Source organism: Lynx rufus, unplaced genomic scaffold, assembly GCF_022079265.1.
Source record: "Lynx rufus isolate CCGP_SWC_20201006 ecotype Redwood Valley unplaced genomic scaffold, mLynRuf1.p SCAF_2, whole genome shotgun sequence".
Lineage (NCBI taxonomy): Eukaryota > Metazoa > Chordata > Mammalia > Carnivora > Felidae > Lynx > Lynx rufus.
Window position 1 is genome coordinate 119,590,608 of NW_025814834.1, and position 23,926 is coordinate 119,614,533.

Genomic DNA, 23,926 nt, shown 5'->3' on the forward strand with positions numbered 1-23,926 from the left:
TCTCTGCTGCTCAAAAATAACATCCAGAAAGTCTCCTCTCTCTCCTCCACCAATATTTCACCTTCTACTGGAAAATTCTGTTGGTATACAAATATGTTATTTTCCATCTATCTTTTCAAAAATCTTCTATGGACCCCACACTGTTACTAGGTACTATCCTGTTTGTTTGTTCTCCTTTGCAACAAAACTCCTCAACATACTCAGTAATACTCACAGACTCCAATTCTCTCCTCCTTTGTTAAACTAATACAATCAGGCCTTTGCCTCCAAAAGTCCATCAAAAGGACTCTAATCAAGATCACAAAGGGCATTCGTGTTGTTAAATCCAAAGGTCAATTCTTAGTTATTACTTGACTCTCATCAGTGTTTCAAAAGGTTGATCTGGCCCTCTTCCCTTTCTCACTTCCTTTATTTGGCTTCCACAACTCCAGACTATCTTGGTGGAGAGTCCCACCTCACTGGTTGCATCTTCTCCTTCTCCTTCCCCCAAACTTCCTGTCAGAGTGACCCAGGGCTTATTCTTTGGTCGTTTTCTCTTCCTCCTTGATAGGTCTCACTCCCTTGGTGATCTCACAGAAATTTCATGGCTTTAAATACCAACTATATGCTGACACCCCCAAAATGTATATCTCCAGCCCAAGCCTTTATCCAGAATATCCACAACTCCAGACTTATTTTTTTAATTTTTTTTAATGTTTGTTTATTTTTGAGAGAGAGGGCACAAGCGGGGGAAGAGCAGAGAGAGAGGGAGACACAGAATCCAAAGCAGGCTCCAGGCTTTGAGCTGTCAGCATAGAGCCCGATGTGGGGCTTGAACTCACGAACCGCAAAATCATGACCTGAGCTGAAGTCGGATGCTTAACCAACTGAGCCACCCAGGCGCCCCAAGAACTCCAGACTTATATATTCAACTGCTTACTTGACATTGCCATTGGAAATGTTCAACAAATATCTCAAACACAAAAGTCCCCAATTTACTCCTCCTCTCCACCCTCAAACCTACTCTATACATAGCCTTCCCTATCTCAGCTAGGGAAACTCCATCCTTCCATTTGCTTAGGCCAAAAGCCCAAGGGTCTTCCTTGATTCCTTTCCTTCTTTCACGTTCCACAGCCATCCACCTGCAATCTCATTGGTGTCTCCTTCAAAGCTTATCCCCACATTGATTGCTATTACTTTAGTACGATCACCACCATCTCTTCTGTCAATTACTGCAGTGGCTTCTTATCACCACCCTGGCTGGTACCCTTGTCCTTCTACAGCCTATTCTCAATACCACAGCCATAATGATCTTTTCAAAAGTCAGACAGGACTGTCATTGGTCAGATCATTCCTGTGCTAAAAATCCCTTAATAGCTTCCCTTGTCACTCAGAGTAAAAGCTGAAGTCTCTACAATGATCTACAAGGGCCACTGTGATCTATACCAGCCCCATTACCTCTGGGGCCTCATCTCCCAACATTCTCGCCCTTTCTCATGTTGCTTTAGCCACAGTGTTTTCTTTCTGTTCTCTGCCTGGAATATTTTCCCCCAAGTTATCTGTTTGGCTAACTTCCTCATTTCCTTCAAGTTATTGCTTAAAAATCATTTTCTGTGGCAGGGTACCTGGGTGGCTCAGTCGGTTAAGTGTCCAACTTTGGCTTGGGTCATGATCTTGCCTGCTTCAGATCCTGTCTCTCTCTTTCTCTGCCCACTTCCCCTGCTCCCCGTGCTTCTCCCTCTCTTTCATAAAGAAAAAATAAACATTAAAAAAGTCATTTTAGGGGTACCTGAGTGGCTCAGCTGGTTAAGCATCCGACTTTGGCTCAGGTCATGACCTCACAGTCGATGAGTTCAAGCCCCACATCAGGCTGTGTACTGACAGCTCAGAGCCTGGAGCCTGGTTTGGATCCTGTGTCTCCCTCTCTCTCTCTCTCTGCTCTCTGCCCTCCCCTGCTCACGTTCTGTCTCTCAAAAATAAACAAACATTAAAAAAAAAAAAGAAACCACTTTATATGGCATAGCTACTTTGGAAAATAGTTTGGCAATATAAGTTGAAATACACACTTATTATGTGACCTAACAATGCCACTACTAGGTATTTACCCCGGAGAAATAAAACAAAGACTGGGACACGAATATTTCTAGCAGCTTAATTAATGATAACAACCCGTATGTTCATCAACAGGTGGATGGATTAAAAAACTGTATAATATTCATGCAGTGGAAGACTACTCAGCAATAAGAAGGGATGAACAACAACATGGATAAACCTCAAAATCATGGTACATGAAGGAAGCCCTATACCAGAATCCACACTGTATTACTCCAGTTATATGAAATTCTTCAATGGCAAGACTGAACTATAGACAGAAAATAGAGCAGTGGCTTCCTGCAGCCAGAGATGTGAGAGGATCAGCACCCATGGGACATATAGCAACTTCCTAGGGTGATGGAAACATTTTACATCTCAATTGTGTTGTGGTTGTTGCATGGATATATATACACATTTGTTCAAATTCACCAAACTATACACTTAATACAGTTGATTTAAACAAAAAGATAAAAGAAAACAGCAATGATAAAGGAAGTGGCAATGTAAACAGTCAAGTGCAAAGAGTAAGCAAGGAGCTCGGCACAGAGACCACCATCCATGGCCTCAGCTCAGCGCTGAGGACTGTAAATGTTGTGAGAGTAAAACCCAGTAACACATCTTCCTCTGTTGGCCACTAACATGTCTATCTACTTCCTTTTCCACCTCTTCCCTGCAAAACAAGTGGGAAGATTAGACTCAAACATGGCTCCCCATGATCCCTGCCTCCCAGGGTTCATGCCTTTGTGGAATCCCTTCCCCTCTAGTATGGGCAGGATGTGTAACTTGCTTCTAACAAGGAGAACATGGCAAAGGTCACCACATATCACTCCTGTGACTATGTTAAGTTTTAAGGCTCTGTTTGTCAGCAGACTTGCTCTAGAGCCTCTGCTGACTTGAAGAAATATGTGGCCATGTAGGGAAAGTCCAGGTGGCAAGGACAGAGGTGGCTTCAAGGACCTGTGGGCAGCATCCAGCCAACACCCAGCAAGAAGCCAGGACCCTTGGTCCTCCCACCACAGGGAAATGAATTCTGCCAACAACCCATGTGAGTTCAGAAGCCGAATGTTCCCTTGTGAAGCCGTCAGGTGAGAATTCGGCCTGGCCAATATCTTGGTTATAGCCTAGTGAAACCCTGAGCACAGAATTCAGCTGAGTCCTGCCTGGAGTGCTTACCCACCTAAATGGTGAAATAATAAATATGTATGTGTGTTTCTAAATTTCCCAAGGGGCACCTGGGTGGCTCAGTCACTTTAGAGTCTGACTTTGGCTCAGGTCATGATCTTAAGGCTCGTGAGTTTGAGCCACACATCGGATTCTCTGCTGTCAGCACAGAGCCCGCTTCATATCCTCTGTCCCCCTTCCCCCACCCCTCCCCTGCTCACCCTCTCTCAAAAATAAACATTAAAAAAATCAAATAAAAACAAATCATTTTCTAAAACTGGTCTCCCCTGACCACTTTTTGAGACTGCGACCTGCCCTCTTCTCTTAAACATTTTGAGCCCCTTACCCTGCTCTACCTTTTTCTTTCTTTTCCCATGGGGACTTACTGTTTTCCAATATTGTACATATTTTATTTATTTATAACATTTAATGTTCATTGTCTCCTCATGGTAAAATACAAATTCTATGAGGGTTAGGAATGCTAGTCTATTCTGTTCATTGGTATGAACACACACACACACACACACACACACACACACACACACACACACATATTCCAACCACCTCCAATAGCATCTGGAACATAGTATGTGTCCAATAAATAGTTTTAAATGAATGAGGCTTAATGCTTAGGTTTCAACCATGATGAACCTATTCTAATTGTCAGCAGAGACAGTGGACAACTAACCACTATCTGTCACAACCTGAGACATCTAAAATCTACTGTTAGGTCACCTCTGAGTCTGTTCTTCCCCAAATTAAAAATTCCAAGTCCATTGCCCTTTTCTCATAAGCCTCATTTTTCCGACTTTTAAGTTGGAATTCTTCCCCACTTCCTCTGAACTCCTGGAGCCCCATACCAGACTGCACAAGTCTGGTGGGGCACTCAGGGATAAAGACAGCCTGGCTTCTATTACATTCCACATGGCAATTTGCACCTGTTCACAAGTGAAAATGAGGTCAATGGCACCTTGTAGCGTAAATACATCAGCGAGACAATGCCACCTCTTCCTGCCTCAATCTTGGTGAAAGCCCCTATGAAAATAGATATTTTACTACAGCTCCCTCTCTTCTCTTTGGTCAGTCCTGAATACAGTGTAGAGTTATTCACTAAAAGGCATCATTTGCATTTGAAAGGGTGACTAACTTTAAATTCTGGAGAATGTGCCAAGGCCTTGCTTATTAACTGAAGAATCAGGCCTGTGTAGCTGCTGGGATACCAGGTATACTCCCTGAGGCTATTAACGGCAAATCTGGTCCTGTGAAAAATGGGACAAGATACCACCTTCCTAGAGCTATAATATGGTTCAGATCAAGATATGTGTAAAATGCAGAGAATGGTGCCTGGCATGTAGTAAACACTAAATGGACAGACATCCTCTTCCCTGGGGCTTAAATGGGAAGCATTTAGCATTTATTTTCCATATGTATGTGTGAGTTCAGGGAGAGAGGATATGGGACAAAGAAGGACAGAACTGGCCTAAGAGTGGGGAAAATACTGATACCAGAAATGGGGCAAGACTGGGTCTAGAAACGTCTCCTGGAGATAAGTGACCTGGAAATAGAAGGGCAGTCCTCAGGCTGTTTTCCTCATGACCACTCATTTTCTTCCATCTTCCATCAAGACGCTTAGGCACTGGTGACCTACCCTGACCTACCCGTGAAGAATTAGGGGAGGCAGAGAAAAGAGGGGAGGGAGAAAGTACGAAGCTAGCAGTTGAGGGCCAAATGAGGGCAGAGAAAGCCTGAGGTGGAGGTCCAGTTCTAAGTGACAGTACACCCCCTGACTGTAGCGATCCAGGCAAGCCACCTTATGCGGCCCCCGCGTAACCAAGTTTTCTACAGCTGAAGGAACCCTTCTGATCTCACCCCTAGCTTGTCCAGGCTGGCAGGGCCCAGTTACTACTATTCTGACTCTGTCTGGGTCCTCCGAGGCTCCAAAAGGTTTGGCAGCAAGCTGGGCTTCTCCACCATCCACAGCCTGGAAGGGATTGGAGAGAAACAACAAGACTTGGGATGGAGACTACTTCTCACTTCTAAGAGATCTGCTCCTCTGAGCCCCTGAGGCCCACCATCTTGTTTGATTTCTGTATGGGAAGACCCTAGGATCCAGCTCTGGACACAAGTTCCTGACTTTGGAGTGGAGTGATGGCAACGCAAACCTTGTCGTCAACTGAGCTGTGGCAGGTGGGAGGGACGAGGTTTATGTTTGTATCGAGCATATACTCAGCTTGACTAAAGAGAACCTGGATAGAGAGGCCTGCTGGAGTATCAGAGAGGGGCGGCCTCACAGAGGAGCTCTGAAATATAGCAAGAAAAGTACCCTCGGGGTGCCTGGGTGGCTCAGTCGGTTAAGTGTCAGACTTCGGCTTAAGTCATGATCTCATGGCTCGTGGGTTCAGATGCTGCATCAGGCTCTGTGCTGATTGGGTGTTTCCCTCTCTCTGCCCCTCCCCCACTCTTGCTCTTGTTCTCTCAAAAATAAATAAACATTAAAAAATTTTTTTCTTTAAATAAAAAATAAAAAAGAAAGAAAAGTACCCTCAAAGGAATTGCGTACTCTGGCCCTCGGCCAGTACCCAGACTTTCCTTTTGCAGCTCCAGGCACTGGCTTTCATGCTGGCAGCCTCCTTCCACTTACCCTTACAGGCTCAGAGGAGGGCTTCCCCCTCAAGCCTCCATGTGGACTTTGTAAGGTGCTGTGTGCATAGAAATGTGGCTTCCTGCCCTTCATGGCACCAGGGCCTTGCACGAGGTTGGGAGATGAAAAGCTGGCATTACAAGGCAGCCAGTGTCTTTCATTTACTCCCAACCTCTTCAAGCCAAGTTTCCAAATAACAGGGATGGTAACTGCCCAGCGTAGCCCAAAGTCCATTCTAAAGCTGCTTGGCAAAAAGCCACCTGACTATTACTAGCTCCCCACAGAACGGCATGTACCAAGTTGGAGCACTGTCTTCTGGTGTGTGGGTGGATTAGGTGCTATTTAACATGATAGGGCAGGCCCCTTTCCAGTTTGTACCAGCCCCCGCTATGGGCCTTCTCCATGTGTAACAGAGCCCCATTTCTCTATAAAGTTGAACTTGCTTAGAGGCCAAGAGCAGGAAGCAGAGAAGAAAAAAAAAAAAAAAAGAGCTCATAATGGCTTATGGAAACATAAATGAAACGCCTGGAGAAGGGGTATATAGGCTGAGGAAATAAATATTTCCTTTTGTACACACAGAGTACAGAATCATTTATCTGTGATTTGCAGTAGTGCAAAGGAGAAGAAAGTCTATATGCTGACAAGCATATAACCCTTGAACTTTTGTTGAAGACCAAGGAAGTCACTGCAAATGCCTGGACAGGTAGCAAGGCCTCCTGGATTCCAGTCTCAACTTGATCATTAGGTTGCTCTGTGACCCTAGGCAAGTGACTTTACTATTCTGGGCCTCGGTTTCTACATATATATACATATATACATATATACATATATACATATATATATATATATATACACATACATATATATATATATATATTTTTTTTTTAAGTAGGCTTCATGCCTAGCACAGACCCCACCATAGAGCCCAGCATGGGGCTTGAACTCACAATCCTGAGATCAAGACCTGAGCTGATGAAGAGTTGGACACTTAACCAACTGAGCCACCCAGGCTCCCCTCTCAGTTTCCTCATCTTTACAATAAATTAGGGAAAGTTAAGTGAATGGTATATAGAAACTCTCCATATTATTTTTGCAACTTCTCTATGAATGTACAATTGTTTTAACATAAAAAGCTTTCCTAAAAAGTAAAGGGGTTACCAAGTGATCCAGCAATTCCACTACTAGATATTTGCCCAAAGAAAATGAAAACACTAATTTGAAAAGATATATGTACCCCTATGTTTATTTACTGCAGCACTGTTTACAATAGCTAAGATATAGAAGCAACCTAAGTATCCATTGATAGATGAATAGATAAAAAGATGCAACACACACACACACACACACACACACACACACACACACACACACTGGAATATTACTCAGCCATAAAAAAGAATGAAATCTTGCCATTTGCAACAACATGGATGGATCTAAAGAATATAATGCTACATGAAATAAGTCAGAGAAAGACAAATACCATATGACTTCACTTGCATGTGGAATTTGAGAAATAAAACAAACAAACAGAAATAAAGAGATTAAAAAACAGACAAATACAGAGGACAAATGTGTTTGCCCGTGGGGGAATGGGTGAACTAGATAAAGGGGTTAAGGCTACACTTATTGTGATGAGCACTGAGAAATGTATAGAATTGTGGAATCATTATATTGTACACCTGAAAGTAATATAACACTGTATGTTAATTATACTTGAATAAAAAAATATTGTTGGAATTACATTGAATTTACAGATAAAATCTATCTGGGGAAATGTATCCTAGTATCCAAAACTTTTTGATTAATCATACTACTTTTAGTTTCAGAGTATAATCAATTTTTACTATTAAAAATTCTTTTAAAAAATGTTTACTTATTTTTGAGAGAGAGAACGAGTGGAAAGGTGAAGAGAAAGAGGGAGACAGAGAATCCCAAGCAGGCTCCATGCTGCCAGCACAGAGCCCAATGTGGGGCTCCAACTCATGAACCTCGAGATCATGACCTGAGCCGAAATCAAAAGTCGGATGCCCGACTAACTGAGCCATCCAGGTGCCCCATAAGAACTATCTTAATTGACAAAATGTTTTGTCATTGTTTATGCTTATAATCCTCCAATTTTTCTATAATTTCCTACCTACAGTGTCTCATCAATGGTAGCAGTTGAAAAACTGCCCTGAGGGGGCAGGGGAGGGAATAAAAAAAAGAAAAAAAAAAAAAAAGAAAAACTGCTCTCTTGCATGCTACATGCTAAAAAGCATTCTCTATTATACTGTATATTAGCTATTTGTTAATTTTGTTTTTATTGAAAAATTATTTGATTTTTATAAAGTATAAATGGATTTTTCGGTTCTCTAACAAATAAAATAACAATAATGTAAAAAAAAAAGTAAAGGAGTTATAGGAATTATCTCCAAGATCTTCTCTAGCTCTACACTGTGATTCTGTGTTCTTGTTTATCTCCATTCATGTGAAAATAAGTCTCTTCCCAGCTAGCTAAATATATTTCAAAGCAGAATTGTGCCCACTCCTCCTACCACAGACAAGATGTTGATTTTTTTTTTATTGCTTTTAACATATCCTATACTCGAGGCAAAAACTGAATTCTCTAAGAACACATTAAAAACACTCCATCCATATCCACTTGGTTCCTGCAAACAAGCTAATTCATCAAGTAGGGAAAAGCTGTTTCTGGCAGTCCATGCTTACAGAATCTCAGTTTTTCCCTAGCAACTAGGCTAATTATAACTCCAGCTACCTGGTAACAGCACTAGATTTTCCTGACATTGGCTGGCAGTTTTAAAGCCATCTCAGCTCTGCTGGCACTTCCTTTCCTGAGAAGGCATCAGAGCTGCTGACAGACTGGGAGAGAGGAAGCAACTACCTTCACTAGGTCAGAGTATCCAAAGAGGCTGCTCAGAACCACAGAACTTCGGAGCTGGGAGAGATGTTAGTGACCATCCTGGTCCAGCCCACACATTTTAGACACAAGGAGCCAGAGGCCCAGAAAGTGAGTTGTCTTAGCCAGGAACCTGGCAGTCTTCTTGATTTCCTTCTCTTAATCTTCCCATCCCATCAATTCCCAAGTCCTACCGATATTTTACCTCCTGCATATTTCACAGATCGGTTCCCTCCCCTCTATTAGTATTGCCACGGCCCTCAGGCCCTCATCATCTCTCCTGTTTGGCCTGTCCTCCTGACTTCCTGTCTTTCTTCCCTGACTCCATCCTCCCCACCCACCAGAAGGATCTAGGCTGCTCCCTACTACTTAAAGCCCACCAATGGCTCCTTATCTTCCTCAGGATAAAGTCTACACTTTTTAAAATGGCACAAAGAACTATGCCCCAGTGCTCTTCAGCCTCATTCTGTGTCTAGCACTTAAATTTAGCAACACAAAACCACTTCCAATTCCCCACACACCACGTGATTGCTTGCCTTTGGCATTTGCTTCTGGCAAAAGCCCGTTCTTTCCACGTGACCATCCAGGACTGACTAATCATTACTCTCATTTGAAGACAAAGCTCAGGGGTCATCTCCTCAAAGAATCCTTTGTAGATTTTGCCTTCCATCTATTCTATTCAGTCAGATTGAAACCCCAACTGCCAGCACAGTACTCAGAATGTAACAGATGGATCTGTTGATCCATCTATTCTATTCAGTTGGGTTAGAGATGCCTCATTTGAGTTTGCTTATACTGTGTATACAAATCTTTTACTGCTATTTATCACACTCTATCTTTACTCATCTTTGAAACCCCAACTGCCCGCACAGTACTCAGAATGTAACAGGTATTCTGTTGATTATGTTGATTAATGAATGGACAAATCCAAAGCTCTCTCTCATCTATCCCCTGCTCACCTTTCCAATCTCATCCTACTGCAGCTATAAGCCCTTGATACTGCGTTCTGGCCCTATGGAATCACTTGAAGTATGCCAAGCACGCAATGCTTTTTCATGATTTTGTGCCCTTGTATATGCTGTCTCTTCTAAAATGCTTTCCCCATTCTTGTGGTGTCCTTTTAAGATTCAGTTCGAACTTAACACACTTGCAAAGCCTTTCCTGGTGGATTCTGTCATTCTCCTTAGGATTTCAGAGCAATCTTACACAGCTCTATGGTAGCCTTTATTATACCAGTGTTATTTACTTGCTATCTTTCTCCACCAGCATCTGGCACAGTAGCTGGCATACAGTAGGCAGTCAATAGATGCTGGAATGAGTGAATGCATGTGTGCAAACATGAGTAAATGAACGATGGCCAAGGTGATAATGCAAACAAGGGAAACATTTGAGACAGGAATTTAGAATGCCTAGTCTTTCAACTATATCATGCTATTTCTATCAGTGTGTGAACTTAGATGTACATAACTAATAGAAAGAGGAAATAGCTTTATTATAAATCTATACAGAAATACATATTTTGTAGACATGGTTAAGGACATTATTATAAATGGAATAGAATTAAATTAGGCTCCAGAATTTAGTTTCAGATTTACTTCCTAGTGACTGGAAGAAAAGGTGTTAAATATTCAAAGAAAAATTTTTCTTCTTCTCAAATGGTAAGTATTATGACTTCTAATGAAAAGCTCTTAAAAATGAGAAAAGTTGTGTTAAGCAAAAACACACAACAAATTGTTTTGGGTCAAGGCTTCCACAATATTTTAAACTAACTATAACAGTTACGGGAAAGTTGCTGAAAAAGTTTTTTTTTTTATTGTGGTAAAATATATATAATATAAAATTTACCATTTTAACCATTTTTAAGTATACAGTTCAGCGACCTTAAATACATGCATATTGTTGTACAGCTATCCATATCCAGAACTTTTTCCTAAATGACTATACCCATTAAACATCTCCCCTTCTGCACCCTTCCCCAGCCTCTGGCAACCACCATTCTACTGTTTGTCTCTATGCTTTTGACTACTCTAGGTACCTTATATAAGTGAAACCGTATAATAGTTGTTCTTTTGTGACTGGTTTATTTCACTTAGCATAATGTCCTCAAATTTCACCCATGCTGACACATGTGTCAGACTTTCCTTCCTTTTTAGGGCCGAACAATATCCCATTGCACATGGGTCCCACATTTTGTCTATCCATTCATCTGTCAACGGACATTCAGGCTGCCTCTACCCTTTTGCTACCGTGAATGATTTTGCCACGAACGTGTGTGTGCAAATATCTGTTTGAGTCCCTGCTTTCACTTCTTTGAGGTACATACTTAGAAGTGGAACTGCTGGATCACAGCATAATTCTAGGTTTAACTTTTTTCAGGAATCATCATGCCAATTTCCACAGCAGCTTCCTGGGAATACACAGGGTGTCCAGTTTTTCCACACCCTGGCCAATATATGTTACTTTCCAGTTTTTTGGGGGTAGGGTTTTTTTTTTTTGGTGCCTGTTTTGTTTATATAGTAGTTGGCCTAATAGCTGTGAAGATGATACATTTTTTAAACCAAGAACACAAATACTTGTTACAACTATTTAATGAATGGAGCCTCCCTACATTCTTCTTACTTCTTCTCCCAAAAAGAGGAGGAAATGGACAGGCACACCATCACAGACCTCAGAAAGCTGAGAACGAGGAGTCACACACACAGTGTGCACAGACCCAGGCCTACAGCGGCTGTGCTCACACCAGGCTGCCAGAGAACTATTTAAAATTTAAAAAAAAAATTTTTTTTAATCTTTATTTATTTTTGAGAGAGAGAGAGAGAGACAGTGTGTGAGCAGGGGAGCAGCAGAGAGAAAGGGAGACACAGAATCTGCAGCAGGCTCCAGGCTCGGAGCTGTCAGCACAGAGCCCCATGCGGGGCTCGAACTCACGAACTGTGAGATCACGACCTGGGCCGAAGTCGGACACTCAACCGACTGAACCACCCCGGTGCCCTCCAGAGAACTATTTTTATTTTTATTTATTTATTTTTTTAACGTTTATTAGAGACAGAGCATGAACGGGGGAGGGGCAGAGAGCGAGGGAGACACAGAATCGGAAACAGGCTCCAGGCTCTGAGCCATCAGCCCAGAGCCTGACGCGGGGCTCGAACTCACAAACTGTGGGATCATGACCTGAGCTGAAGTCAGATGCTCAACCGACTGAGCCACCCAGGCGCCCCAGAGAACTATTTTTAAGTAAATAACCTGAGAGGGCACCCACGCTCTAGTATGTGTCTCCAAGTACGCAGGATAGTAATAATCCTTCACACCTATTTAACATCTAACACATTAAAACACGTTTGCATTTTGGGATGAGGGCAGGGCAGGAATTTATGTCTCCCTTTTAGGAAACAAAGGCTCAAAGAAGTTATGGACAAGGCCAAGGACATGTAGCTAGGAATATATAGATTCAAAATTCAGGTTTTCTGATTGAGTCCAAAAGTTGTGTCCCTACATTTTGATATCCCCCAAAGATATTAGTCCTTCTGTAATAACTTTCCACTGGTTCAAGTCAAAGTTCCTAAATTATATAGCCCGACGGAGTTCTGTGGGACTTCACTGAACTTTTGGGTGCTTAGAACAGCAAGGCCGCATGTATACTGTTACCCATCATATTACCAAAACCTAAAGAAATAAGGCTAGAACTAAAGAAAATCAGTCAGTGAACCAAAAAGAAATTTAACAAAGAAAACAGATCTTAAAATTCCTCACCACAAGAAAACAATATTTTAGTAACTATTTGTGGTGATGGATGTTAACTTATTGTGGTGATCGTTTTGCAATATGTACATATATCAAATCATTATGTTGTACACCTAAAATAAATACAATATGTCCACCATATCTCAATTACAAAAAAGATAGTTCTTAAAAAATAAAAAACCAAGATGAACTGAATTAAAAACCTGACCAACCTAATGACAAAGTATTAAATCAAGATGCTGAAAAGTGTTGAATTATAACCAATCACAGTCATAATAATTTTTGCAAAGCCAAGGACATTTTACTATTACTAAAGAAAATAATTGGTTTTAAAAACCAGAAACTTAATGAACCCAGCCTTTCTTATTTATTCTTTCTGGAGGAACATTTATATTTGAGGGTGACAGTAGATCTGCTGTGATGGGGACACTTGGATTATATTATTTATTTACAGGCAAATTACAATGGAGAATTGAGACAAATAGAACAAATGGTCCCAAATCCACTACTGAGGGGAAAAAAACTGACTTGAAATTAAAAAATGGCAGCACCTGGGTGGCTCAGTCAGTTAAGCGTCCAACTTCAGCTCAGGTCATGACCCCACAGTTCGTGAGTTCGAGCCCCACATGGGGCTCTGTGCTGACAGCTCAGAGCCCGGAGTCTGCTTCGGATTCTGTGTCTCCCTCTCTCTGCCCCTCCCCTGCTCATGCTCTGTCTCTCTCAAATATAAATAAGCATTAAAAAAGAATTTAAAAAAATAAATACACAAATGATTGCACTTATCCAGTAATTGGATTTATCTGGATAATTCTGCCATCTCTCAATTTGTCACCATAATGGCAAATACTTCTTGAGGGCTTAGTGTCTGATAGGCATTGTGCTGTTTTCAACTAATTGGCTCATTTAATCCTCCCTCGGGTCCTATAAGATAGGTGCTATTACCACACCCACTTCAGCTCAGAGAAATTACAGTATTTTCCCAAATTAATGCAGGTAGCAAGTAGTTAATCAAGATTCTGTCTCAGGTCTGTTGGGTTCATTGCTCTTAACTACTATGCCCATGATCACTGAATGGTAGAAATGATGAAAATTTAGGAGACAAATAAAGTCAGTAGGCTGTTTATCATGATTTTTACAATCTACTACAGAAGCATGCTATGTATAAACTTCAAAGTTTGCTCAGGAAAAATACCGTCCGCAAGACGAGAGACCGCAGCTCAAAGAAGTCAGGCAGCTGGAGGGCCAACATACAATGAAACACAACTCTTCCAACTCCTGTCTAAAGGCCCAGACCACTTTAACCTTCTGGTATCAATTATGTCATATTTAAACAAGGACTCTGCCTGGTCCAGGATGATGACATTCAGTTTTTCCTGAAGGTTTTGTTATCAGATCTGGCCTTGTCAGATTTTAAATTCCATTCTTAAAATGGAATCTTAAATCTTTTTTAAAGCAACCTCGGGTAATAATAAATTCACACAAGTTTAACAAGTAGTCATCATGGGGTAAGACTCAGGAGACGGTGGTTTTGTGTGCTGTGTGGGGACTGGGTGTTTACCACACAGCAGTGGATTTCATAAATTCCAGGGTTGGGCATATTTCTATGCCACACTCAGCTATCACGAGAAGATGCAGGATTGGATGATCAACAACGAGGAAGTCAGCCAAGTTGCCACCCAGAAATTATTCACCAGAGCAGCTGCAGTCCAGAAATGCTAACAAGCCAGTCTCCCTAGGGGTGGGCCATACTCAGCTGTGGTTCACTTACAGCATTTTCTCACTTAACTTTGCTCCAGAATCAGGAGCTGTATGTACCACAGTGGTTTCTCCCTTCTGTGCTTTATGCATTCAAAATGGTCTTCCCACAAACACTGAACCTACAATTAATATTTGCTACAGAGAGGGGGCAGTGGTACCTCATCATGGAGGCATATGCCCCAGCTTCTTTGTGCTGAGGGTAAGCAATCTCTTCCTGTGGTTTTTCTTTTTTTTTTTTTTTGCTTACAAAAATGGACATTCAATAGAAAAGCCTGCAGCCTCACAGAACCAATTTTTATGTATAATGCAATACTATTTTGTTAATCCATAGCTAGTATGAGTTTTAAGATTATTTCTGAATTCTCTGAATAGCTCGAAAGAGAGAAACCCTTAACTCATTTTTAATTTACTTGCTTTGAAGTGGATTCTTCTAGGTTTTTACATAATTCTCTAACTATTACAACTCCTCATGTGATTAAATATCTGTGTTGCTGCCTTTACGATTAAGGATTATATCGATTTTAGTCTCTCCCTCAATCAACTACCTGAGGACTTGCTACTTGGAAAGAGAAAGATCGAACCCTTGGGGCACCTGAGTGGCTCAGTCGGTTGGGCATCCAACTTTAGCTCAGGTCATGATCTCACAGTTTGTGAGTTTGAGTCCCACATTGGGCTCTGCGCTGACAACACAGAGCCTGCTTTGAATCCTGTTCCTGCCCCTCCCTGCCCCCCTCCCCCCCCACTCTCTGCCCCTCCCCTGCTCATTCTCTCCCTCTTAAAAATAAATAAATAAACTTAAAAAAAAAAAAAGATTGAACCCTCTCTCCAGCCCTTTTCTATTAAAGTTTCCCACTATTTCCCTTGCCTGCAGCCATCATGGTGAAATGTTTGTCTACACTAAGATAGTAATTTTTCACTCTTTAGTGAATATCTCAACAAAAATCTGCTGTGGCAAAAATACATAAAATGGTAAAACAATTACTATTCTGCAAGAGACTTACACTACATGTTTCACAAACACTGGATTTATTTAAAAGAGTCATGCATACAACACCCAAGTTATCGCAGATTCTGACTCAGCTGGGTGTGATTTCATGTTTTTTACTATATTTAAAGAAGTGTCCTTCTAACGCTAAAGAAAAATCAAGCTAAGTTTGGTCACAGAACAGGGCTCTAAATTCATACCTGAACCACCTGACTTACCATGTGACGCACCGCCATGTCACCCCAGATGTCTCTTCACCCACACAGCTACTGATTGTCACTGTCATTGTCCTAACCTTATGGACTCACAGTGTGACTTGTAAGGATGAACATAAGACATATTCATGGGTATGGCTGAGGGTGAGATTAAGAGAGCCAAACCTCTTTCTCACTTTAAAATCTCATAATAACTATTACTACTGGTATTACTACTGGTGAACTACTACTCCCCCTCACCCACATACATCTAAAGCTATGAATTTACAACGTGCTGTGATATAAGTCTTCTTACTTAATCTTCATGGCTGCTGTTTATTCATACTCTCTACAAATAATTTTCAGTGCCTATGGTGCTGTGCAGTATTCTTAATGCCAACTCTACAGGGGTTGGGACAGGCTCAGAAAGGTTAAGGAACTTGGCCAGGTTGCCTGATTGTCCAGGGCTCCAGCTGGGGTGTTTTTCTGATCGCTTGTCCTTCCATCAAAATGGAGCTGCCCATGGCAGCTGGGTGGCTCTGTCAGTTAAGTGTCTGACTTCGGCTCAGGTCATGATCTGAAGGCTCGTGGGTTTGAGCCCCGCAATGGGCTCTGTGCTGACAGCTCAAAGCCTGGAGCCTGTTTCGGATTCTGTGTCTTCCTCTCTCTCTGCCCCTCTCCCGCTTGTGCTTTGTTTCTCTCTCTCTCTCAAAAATAAATAAACATTAAAAAAATTTTTTTTTAAATGGAACCGCCCAAAGTGGCTTCTATCAATCACTACATAGTGGGATAAACTAATTTCAACTATGATATTAATGATTGATAATGGCTTTATGTGTTTTGCTTTCCAAAGAAGAAGGCCATTTTAATTTAAACTTTTAGTGCTTCCCAAATAATCATAGCCAAATGAGATGAGTAATACGACAGATGGAGCACAAAAAGGTTTGGTAAGAAGGGAAGGAAGGCGACACGGTAGCCTGAGAGCTCTTAAATCATGTTAGTTAAGTACCTGATGACTCTGTACTTAAGACTGGGAAAAGACAGGGCCTAGTGGCAAACAGGGTTCTCACCTCTGCATGCGACAATGTCCTGTGACCACTCCCTCACCCTGCCCCTCTAGAATCTTCTTAATCACACTTCTCCAGGAGAGGAATGGTGCCATCCCATGCCTCACCCAAAATGTTCCCTGAAGACTATCTCCATTAGCCAGCATAGAGGAGAGGGTGAGACCAAATGATTCAAGCAGTCAGTTGATTCAAGCTGAAAACAAAACAAAACAAAAACCCTTTCCCTCAAATGATCTAAGAAACTGCCCCTTCCTTCAGCCTTGCTTGGGAGACAGTTAATGGAAAAGTGCTCCTCCCTCTGCCCAATGAACAAATTCAGTCACTATTCCTATCCTGAGGCAAAGACTGCCATTCATTCTCCCTGCCTCTCCATCTCTCTGCATTACCAGCCCTTACTTGGCAATATCTTCTTTGACCTTGACCCTGGCAACTCCATGGAGAATTGCTCACTCAACAGCCACATAACAGATGAAAGGTGAGTCTGGACCAATTTCAGGAAAATTCAGGTTAAAACATGGAAATCCAGGACAGAGCAAAAACAGAGCTAAATCCCTTAGAATTTAGCTGTGCACATTAATTGAATTTACCAAATAATTGGGTTTCAAAGACACCAGTTACTCCTCTGATCCAACATATTATCTGGCAGCCTGCAAAAGCTTCCCAACCTTCTTCTCAAGAGGATCGGGCAGGCACACACAGACAACGATAATATTTGTATACAGTCTTCTGGTGTAAACAGCTGGAGATCTAGAAGCTCTGAAAAAGTCAGAGGCAACCAGCTCTAGCCAGGTCACTCGGGCCACTTCAGAGCTCGCCCAGACACTAAGGGGGCTGAGGAAACCAATACTGTGGTAACCAGTTAGGAAGCTTCATCCCAAAGCCTAGTGTCCTCTTACCAAGGTGCTGCCTCATCTCACCCCCACTTAGCCACCCCCCCCCACCTTCCCCACCAAAATCACTCACCCATCAACCAAGACTGGGAAGCACTGCCCTCTCCCCCCGCCTCAGGCAAGCTGTTAGGCTGTTAGCACCCTCTTCTTCATTCTTAGGTGAACTAGTCCTAAGCCTGAAGATACCTAAAATTTGGTCTTTAAAGCTTATCTGGATAATCATCTTCCAAAACAGACAAGAATTTCTCAGGGAACAGAACCATGCTCAGCGCCTGCCCTTTGCTCCATCAACTCTCTCTCTGCCCCCACTGGGCCAGAACGAGAAGGTATGACCTGGAAACTACCTGCTGGGGCCTTGAAAAAATGCAAATTTCTAGGGGGTGCCTGGCTAGATCAATCCTAAGACCATGTGACCCTTGGGGTCCCAAGTTTGAGCCCCATGTTGGGTGTAGAGATTATGAAAACAAACAAACTTTTAAAAATATGCACATTTCCAAGCTCCCCTTGCCTTGCATTAGTAAATCAGAATCCCTGGGGGTGAGGCAGGGAATCTACATTTTAAACCAGCTCCCAAAGGTGATTATTCGGAATACCTCCACAGGTGTTTGAGAGCCTCTGATTTAGTCCAGCTCCCTCTCTTTACACAGAAGGAAAGTGCAAAATGGGCACAAACAAGGTGAAATGGGCTTGTCCGAGGTCACTGGTCTGGTCAGGTTCAGGCGACTGGCCCTGGGGCGTGGAACCCACCTCCCTCCCTAATTAGCAATGCGGGAGATAGAATGAGCCCTAGAAAGAGCCCGGGTAAGGTAGCGGTGGCTGGGCTGCCTCCTGCACTCACCCGCTTGTAGATGTCCTCCCGGCTGGCCTCATACTTCTGCTGCATGCGTTCCTCCAGGAAGTAGATGCGCAGCTTGAGGCTGAAGTTCTCCTTCTTCAGGTCATTGAGATGCTGGGACAGAGTGCGATATCCATTAGACATGGTGGGCAGCCCATGGGGAGCAGCATGCCCGATCGCCCCCTCACCCTAGGAACATAGTGCAGCTGCACCGCGGCCTGAAGTGAGCCGCCCGGACGCTGCTGAGGCTATGGCGACATGACCCCGGTGGCTGGCGCTCTCTCGGGGACCTGGGACCGGGGCTCACTGCTCTGGGTGCCGGAGCGCAGCGCACTTTCCTTTTTTACCTCTGGGAGATATTTGCGGAATCCCTGACAGAGGAACATGCTGCGTGAACTCAGACACAAGTGGTGTAACCCGACTCCGAGCCGGGACTGGGCTGTCACCCTCCCCGAGCCTCCCAGGCCCAACTATAGGCAGTTAACGGCTTCTCAGAAAAGAGAAAATGGACCCCCAGAAGTTTCCAGGAAATGGGGAGTGGGAATACTTCAAGGTGCTGGTGGGCTTGCACAAAACAGAAGGACATGAAGGTCTGTGTGTGTGAGTGGGCACTTAAGTTTTTGGTGGTTGATTTGCACAGTAAAACCCAAAGGAGGGTACGTGGCTGGCTCAGTTGGTACAGCGTGCGACCCTTGATCTCAGGGTGTGAGTTCAAGCTCCACGTTGGTTGGGAGTAGAGTTTACAAAAGTAAACAAAAAACAAACCAAAGCAGTGTGGCCAGAGCAAGCAAGCATGCTCTATAGGAAAGAGCATGTGTACATAAAATGGGGACCACATGTCAAACACCCCCTTTCTGTCAGGTGCAAATCTTAAGGAGCTATTTACTGGTGGGTTCTCCAATTTCCTTTGATGATCCAGGGCTCACCTCTAATCAGTTCCTTCCCAGTTTTCCTCCCTGGACTTCTCAAGCCCTGAGGCAGTTAATTAAATAAACAGCCTTTACGAAAACCATGGGCCTCCCACCCCCCACCCCCCACCACTACAGCCACCCCCCCCCCTCCTAGTTCCCTGTGGAATCATCGCAAACTGTTTACCAGTTAGACTGCCTCACAAAGAGGTGGGGTCAAAGGCTCCTTCCTCCAAGGGATGATGGAAAGAAAGGGTTGGGGGAGGGAGGGAGGCAGGCGTCAGTCTGGAGCCCAGAGATTTCAGCCAGTCACTGGTTCTTAACTCAGGCACCTGCCAAGTGGAGCCAGGCACTCATCACCAGATCCTGCTCGTAAAGCAATTTAAGATCCTTGAGTGACAGCTGCAACATTAGCAGGAAGTATTATTTATATCACATCACACGGGACGTTGAAGGTGACCGGGAGACCATCCCACAGCACAGACATGAAACCCAGGTTCTTGTGCCAGTAATACTAGGTTGAAAAAAAATTAATATTAACATCTAAAGTAAAGGCAACTAAAACCTTTATACTTAAATACTCATTTCTTCCCTCACCTACCTGCTCTTCATTCTTCTAATTCTTAATTCCTCATAATAATTCTAATCAACATTTCCTGAGGACCCACCACCAGATAGTATGAATGAAACAAAGATGAAGACAGTTCCAACTCTCAAAGAGCTGGGTGGCCATATACATATGGGGTGTGTTTTACACTAGAATCTTCCAATCCTGTGTGTTTTTCAAACTTTTTACGTTTTATACTGCAATCCAGTACACACACACGTATGCACACATACATAACTGAAGTAAAAGTTTCATCAAGTAATGTTACCATCACTATGTGTGATGTGCTCTCATATTTTCTATTCTATTTTTCTTCTGGGGAGTGACCCACTGAATTGACTTCATGACCCACGGGTATGTTTCATACTGAAATTTGAAAAACATTGCATCTATGGGAACCCAGAAGAAAGAGTGATTAATTCGCACTGGAATGATGAGAAAAAGCGACACTAAGAGTTGCAGTTGCACTGTCCTTTGAAAGATAGAAAAAGTTTGAGTGAATAAAGTGGCCTCAGGAGGGCATAATAAGAACTGAACATTCTCTGTAATAAATGTGGGTTATAAGTAGGCAAAACATTTCTTACCATTGACTGTATCTTAAGACAAAATATTCATTTCTAAAAAGTGTACACATTTAAAATTCATTTAGCTATTTTCATTAAATCCATGCTTTGAGAATAAATGAGTGTCATTCAGGCTTAGAGACCGTGAAGAAGAGAGAAATCTAAATAAAAACTCAGAAGATCCTTTTCTGGTCTGACCTGTTACTAAATAGCTGTATGACCTTGGAAATTCACTTCTCCAGAGGCCTAAGTGTCCTCATTTATAAAATGAAGCGGTTGGAAAGTAGGTGGTTTTTAAGACCCTTTTCTGGTCTAAGCTCCTAGAGGAATAACCTACTTACAATCTACTTATTATCTACCTACTACCATTTTGCACAGGGGGAACAGGCTGTCAGATTCTAGATTAGTGTTTAATCGTGATTTTGATGTCTCCTCAGATTCTTTTATCACATAAGATAATTTAATAAAAGTTTTAAGGAGCACCTGGGTGGCTCAGTCAGTTAAGCATCTGACTTTGGCTCAGGTCATGATCTCATTGCTTGTCAGTTAGAGCCCTTGCATGGGGCTCTGTGCTGACAGCTCAGAGCCTGGAGCCTGCTTCAGATTCTGTGTCTCCCTCTCTCTGCCCCTCCCCCACTTGTGCTCTGGCTCTCTCAAAAATAAATAAACATTAAAAATATTTTAAAAATAGGGGTGCCTGGGTGGCTCAGTCGGTTAAGCGTCCTACTTCAACTCAGGTCATGATCTCACAGTTTGTGGGTTCGAGCCCCGTGTTGGGGTCTGTGCTGACAGCTCAGAGCCTAAATCCTACTTCGGATTCTGTGTCTCCTTCTCTCTCTGATCCTCCCCAACTCGCACTGTCTCTCTGTCTCTCCCTCAAAAATAAAGAATAAATTTTTTTTTAATATTTAAAAAATAAATAAACAAGTTTTATGAAGGGCCACCTGGGTGGCTCGGTTGGTTAAGCGTCCAACTCTTGATCTCAGCTCAGGTCTTGATCTCAGGGTCTTGAGTTCAAGCCCTACACTGGGCTCCATGCTGGGAATGGAGCCTACTTAAGAAAAAAAAAGTTTTATGGAAAGTAAGGTTCCATATGAATGCAGGGTATTCTTACCCAACCTGGATATTTCTTTCTGCACATTTTTTTATATATAATTTATTGTCAAATTGGTTTCCATACAACACCCAGTGCTCATCCCAACAGATGCCCTCCTCAATGTCCATCACCCACTTTCCCCTCTCCCCCACCCCCCATCAACCCTCAGTTTGTTCTCAGTATTCAAGAGTCTCTTATGGTTTGCCTCCTTCCCTCTCTGTAACTTATTTTTCCCCCTCCCCTTCCCCCTGGTCTTCTGTTAAGTTTCTCAGGATCCACATAAGAGTGAAAACATATAATATCTGTCTTTCTCTGACTAACTTATTTCACTTAGCGTAATACTCTCCAGTGTCATCCACGTTGCTGCAAAAGGCAGGATTTCATTCTTTCTCATTGCCAAGTAGTATTCCATTGTATATATAAACCACATCTTCTTTATCCATTCGTCAGTTGATGGACATTTAGGCTCTTTACATAATTTGGCTATTATTGAAAGTGCTGCTATAAACATTGGGGTGCAAGTGCCCCTATGCAGCAGCACTCCTGTATCCCTTGGGTAAATTCCTAGCAGCGCTATTGCTGGATCATAGGGTAGATCTATTTTTAATTTTTTGAGGAATCTCCACACTGTTTTCCAGAGCGGCTGCACCAGTTTGCATTCCCACCAACAGTGCAAGAGGGTTCCCGTTTCTCCACATCCTCCCCAGCATCTATAGTCTCCCGATTTGTTCATTTTAGTCACTCTGTCATGAGATGGTCTCTCAGTGTGGTTTTGATTTGTATTTCCTTGATGAGGAGTGACATTGAGCATCTTTTCATGTGCCTGTTGGCCATCTGGATGTCTTCTTTAGAAAAGTGTCTATTCATGTCCTCTGCCCAATTCTTCATTGGACTATTTGTTTTTCGGGTGTGGAGTTTAGTGAGTTCTTTACAGATGTTAAATACTAGCCCTTTATCCAATATGTCATTTGCAAATCTTTTTCCCATTCCGTTGGTTGCCTTTTAGTTTCGTTGATTATATCCTTTGCAGTGCAAAAGCATTTTATCTTGATGAGGTCCCAATAGTTCATTTTTGCTTTTAATTCCCTTGCCTTTGGAGATGCGTCAAGTAAGAAATTGCTGCGGCTGAAGTCAGAGAGTTTTTTTCCTGATTTCTCCTCTAGGGTTTTGATGGTTTCCTGTCTCACATTCAGGTCCTTCGTCAATTTGGAGTTTATTTTTGTGAATGGTGTAAGAAAGTGGTCTAGTTTCATTCTTCTGCATGTTGCTGTCCAGTTCTCCCAGCACCATTTGTTAAAGTGACTGTCTTTTTTTCCATTGGATATTCTTTCCTGCTTTGTCAAAGATTAGTTGGCCATACATTTGTGGGTACAATTCTGGAGTCTCTATTCTATTCCATTGGTCTATGTGTCTGTTTTTGTGCCATCTTTCTGCACATTAATGCGTGTTTTCTCTTATACCCAGTGATAACTTTGCTTTTCTATCTCTCTGGCCCTTATTCTGTTTCTTCCCCCCCCACCCCCAGGTCCTTAAAGTAAGTGCCGAAACAATGGTTAGTTCTCCCCCTTCTGATTGTGTTCTCTTCATACTTTCTCCCTCAGAGATATTATCCACTTTTAGGGCTATTGCTGTTGTCTCCCAAACAACCCCCAAACCTTCCCTAAGTTCTCTCCCCCAAGATCTAGCCCTACACACCCAGCTCTTTGCTCAACTTGAATGCTCCATTCTCACAGCAGACCTCAGAGCAAAGACTTCTGCAACAGTGTGTCATGTCTGCCAGACTTCACTACAGCCATCTGTTCTCCATATTATAGTCAAAGTAATGTTTTCAAAGCTCAAATCTTACCCTGACATCTCCCTTACTTAAAGCCCTTCACAGGCATCCCATCACTCTTAGAATAAAGGAAAATGCTATCACATCCCCTCAAGAAACCCTGACTCCTTTTTCAAGTCCTAGTTCTGATCCCACCCAAACAAAAGCCTTCCCTGCTACCCCAGCCTGGAAAGAGGTCTCCCTCTTTGAACTCCTAAGGCAAACATCAACATTTGCAAGTGTTCATATGGTGCCTCATGACATTGCTTGTCTGTGGTCTTCAAGGGTTATTTACATCTTTTAGGGCTCTTTAACTTTTCCCGTGTTTGTGTCTCTCCGACTAGTCTGTGAGCTGCCCAAGGGAAGGCCAAGGACTCACTCGTCGTTCTCTATTCCTTCAGCTCCCACAACAGCCAAGCAGAGCTCCCCAGGAACATTCAGCCCACTGTGCAGTCACAGCCCGCTTACAATCACCTTGACCACACTAGAGTGTTTCGAGGGCTGAAAAGGCATATTTGGTATCTGTGCTCTGTCACTGCACAGTATTTAGGAAGCAGCCCCTAAATATTTGTTGAATTAATGAATAGATAAGTATTCCATATGTATTTTATTTCTTGCTGATTTGATTTGTTAGTTAGGGCCTAGCCTGCTGTTATTATTCTCACAATTTTCCAATAATATAGAAATGTGTGTTTTAA

The 23,926-nt window shown here is 42.6% G+C and overlaps 1 protein-coding gene across 2 annotated transcripts in view; it reads right to left on the minus strand.

Annotated features, from left to right (window-relative positions):
- The window catches only part of LOC124515283 (myomegalin-like), a 114,079-nt gene that overhangs the window by 18,527 nt on the left and 71,626 nt on the right, over nt 1–23,926 (minus strand). Inside the window, exons 1-2 of one of the 2 annotated variants that reach the window (XM_047084048.1) lie at nt 18,589–18,627; nt 18,245–18,355 (exon numbers count right to left, since the gene is read on the minus strand). In XM_047084048.1, coding sequence (XP_046940004.1) covers nt 18,245–18,355; nt 18,589–18,627 — 150 coding nt within the window. Of the gene's footprint in view, nt 1–18,244; nt 18,356–18,588; nt 18,628–23,926 lie in introns of those variants that run through there. The other variant, XM_047084047.1, reaches the window with a different exon arrangement.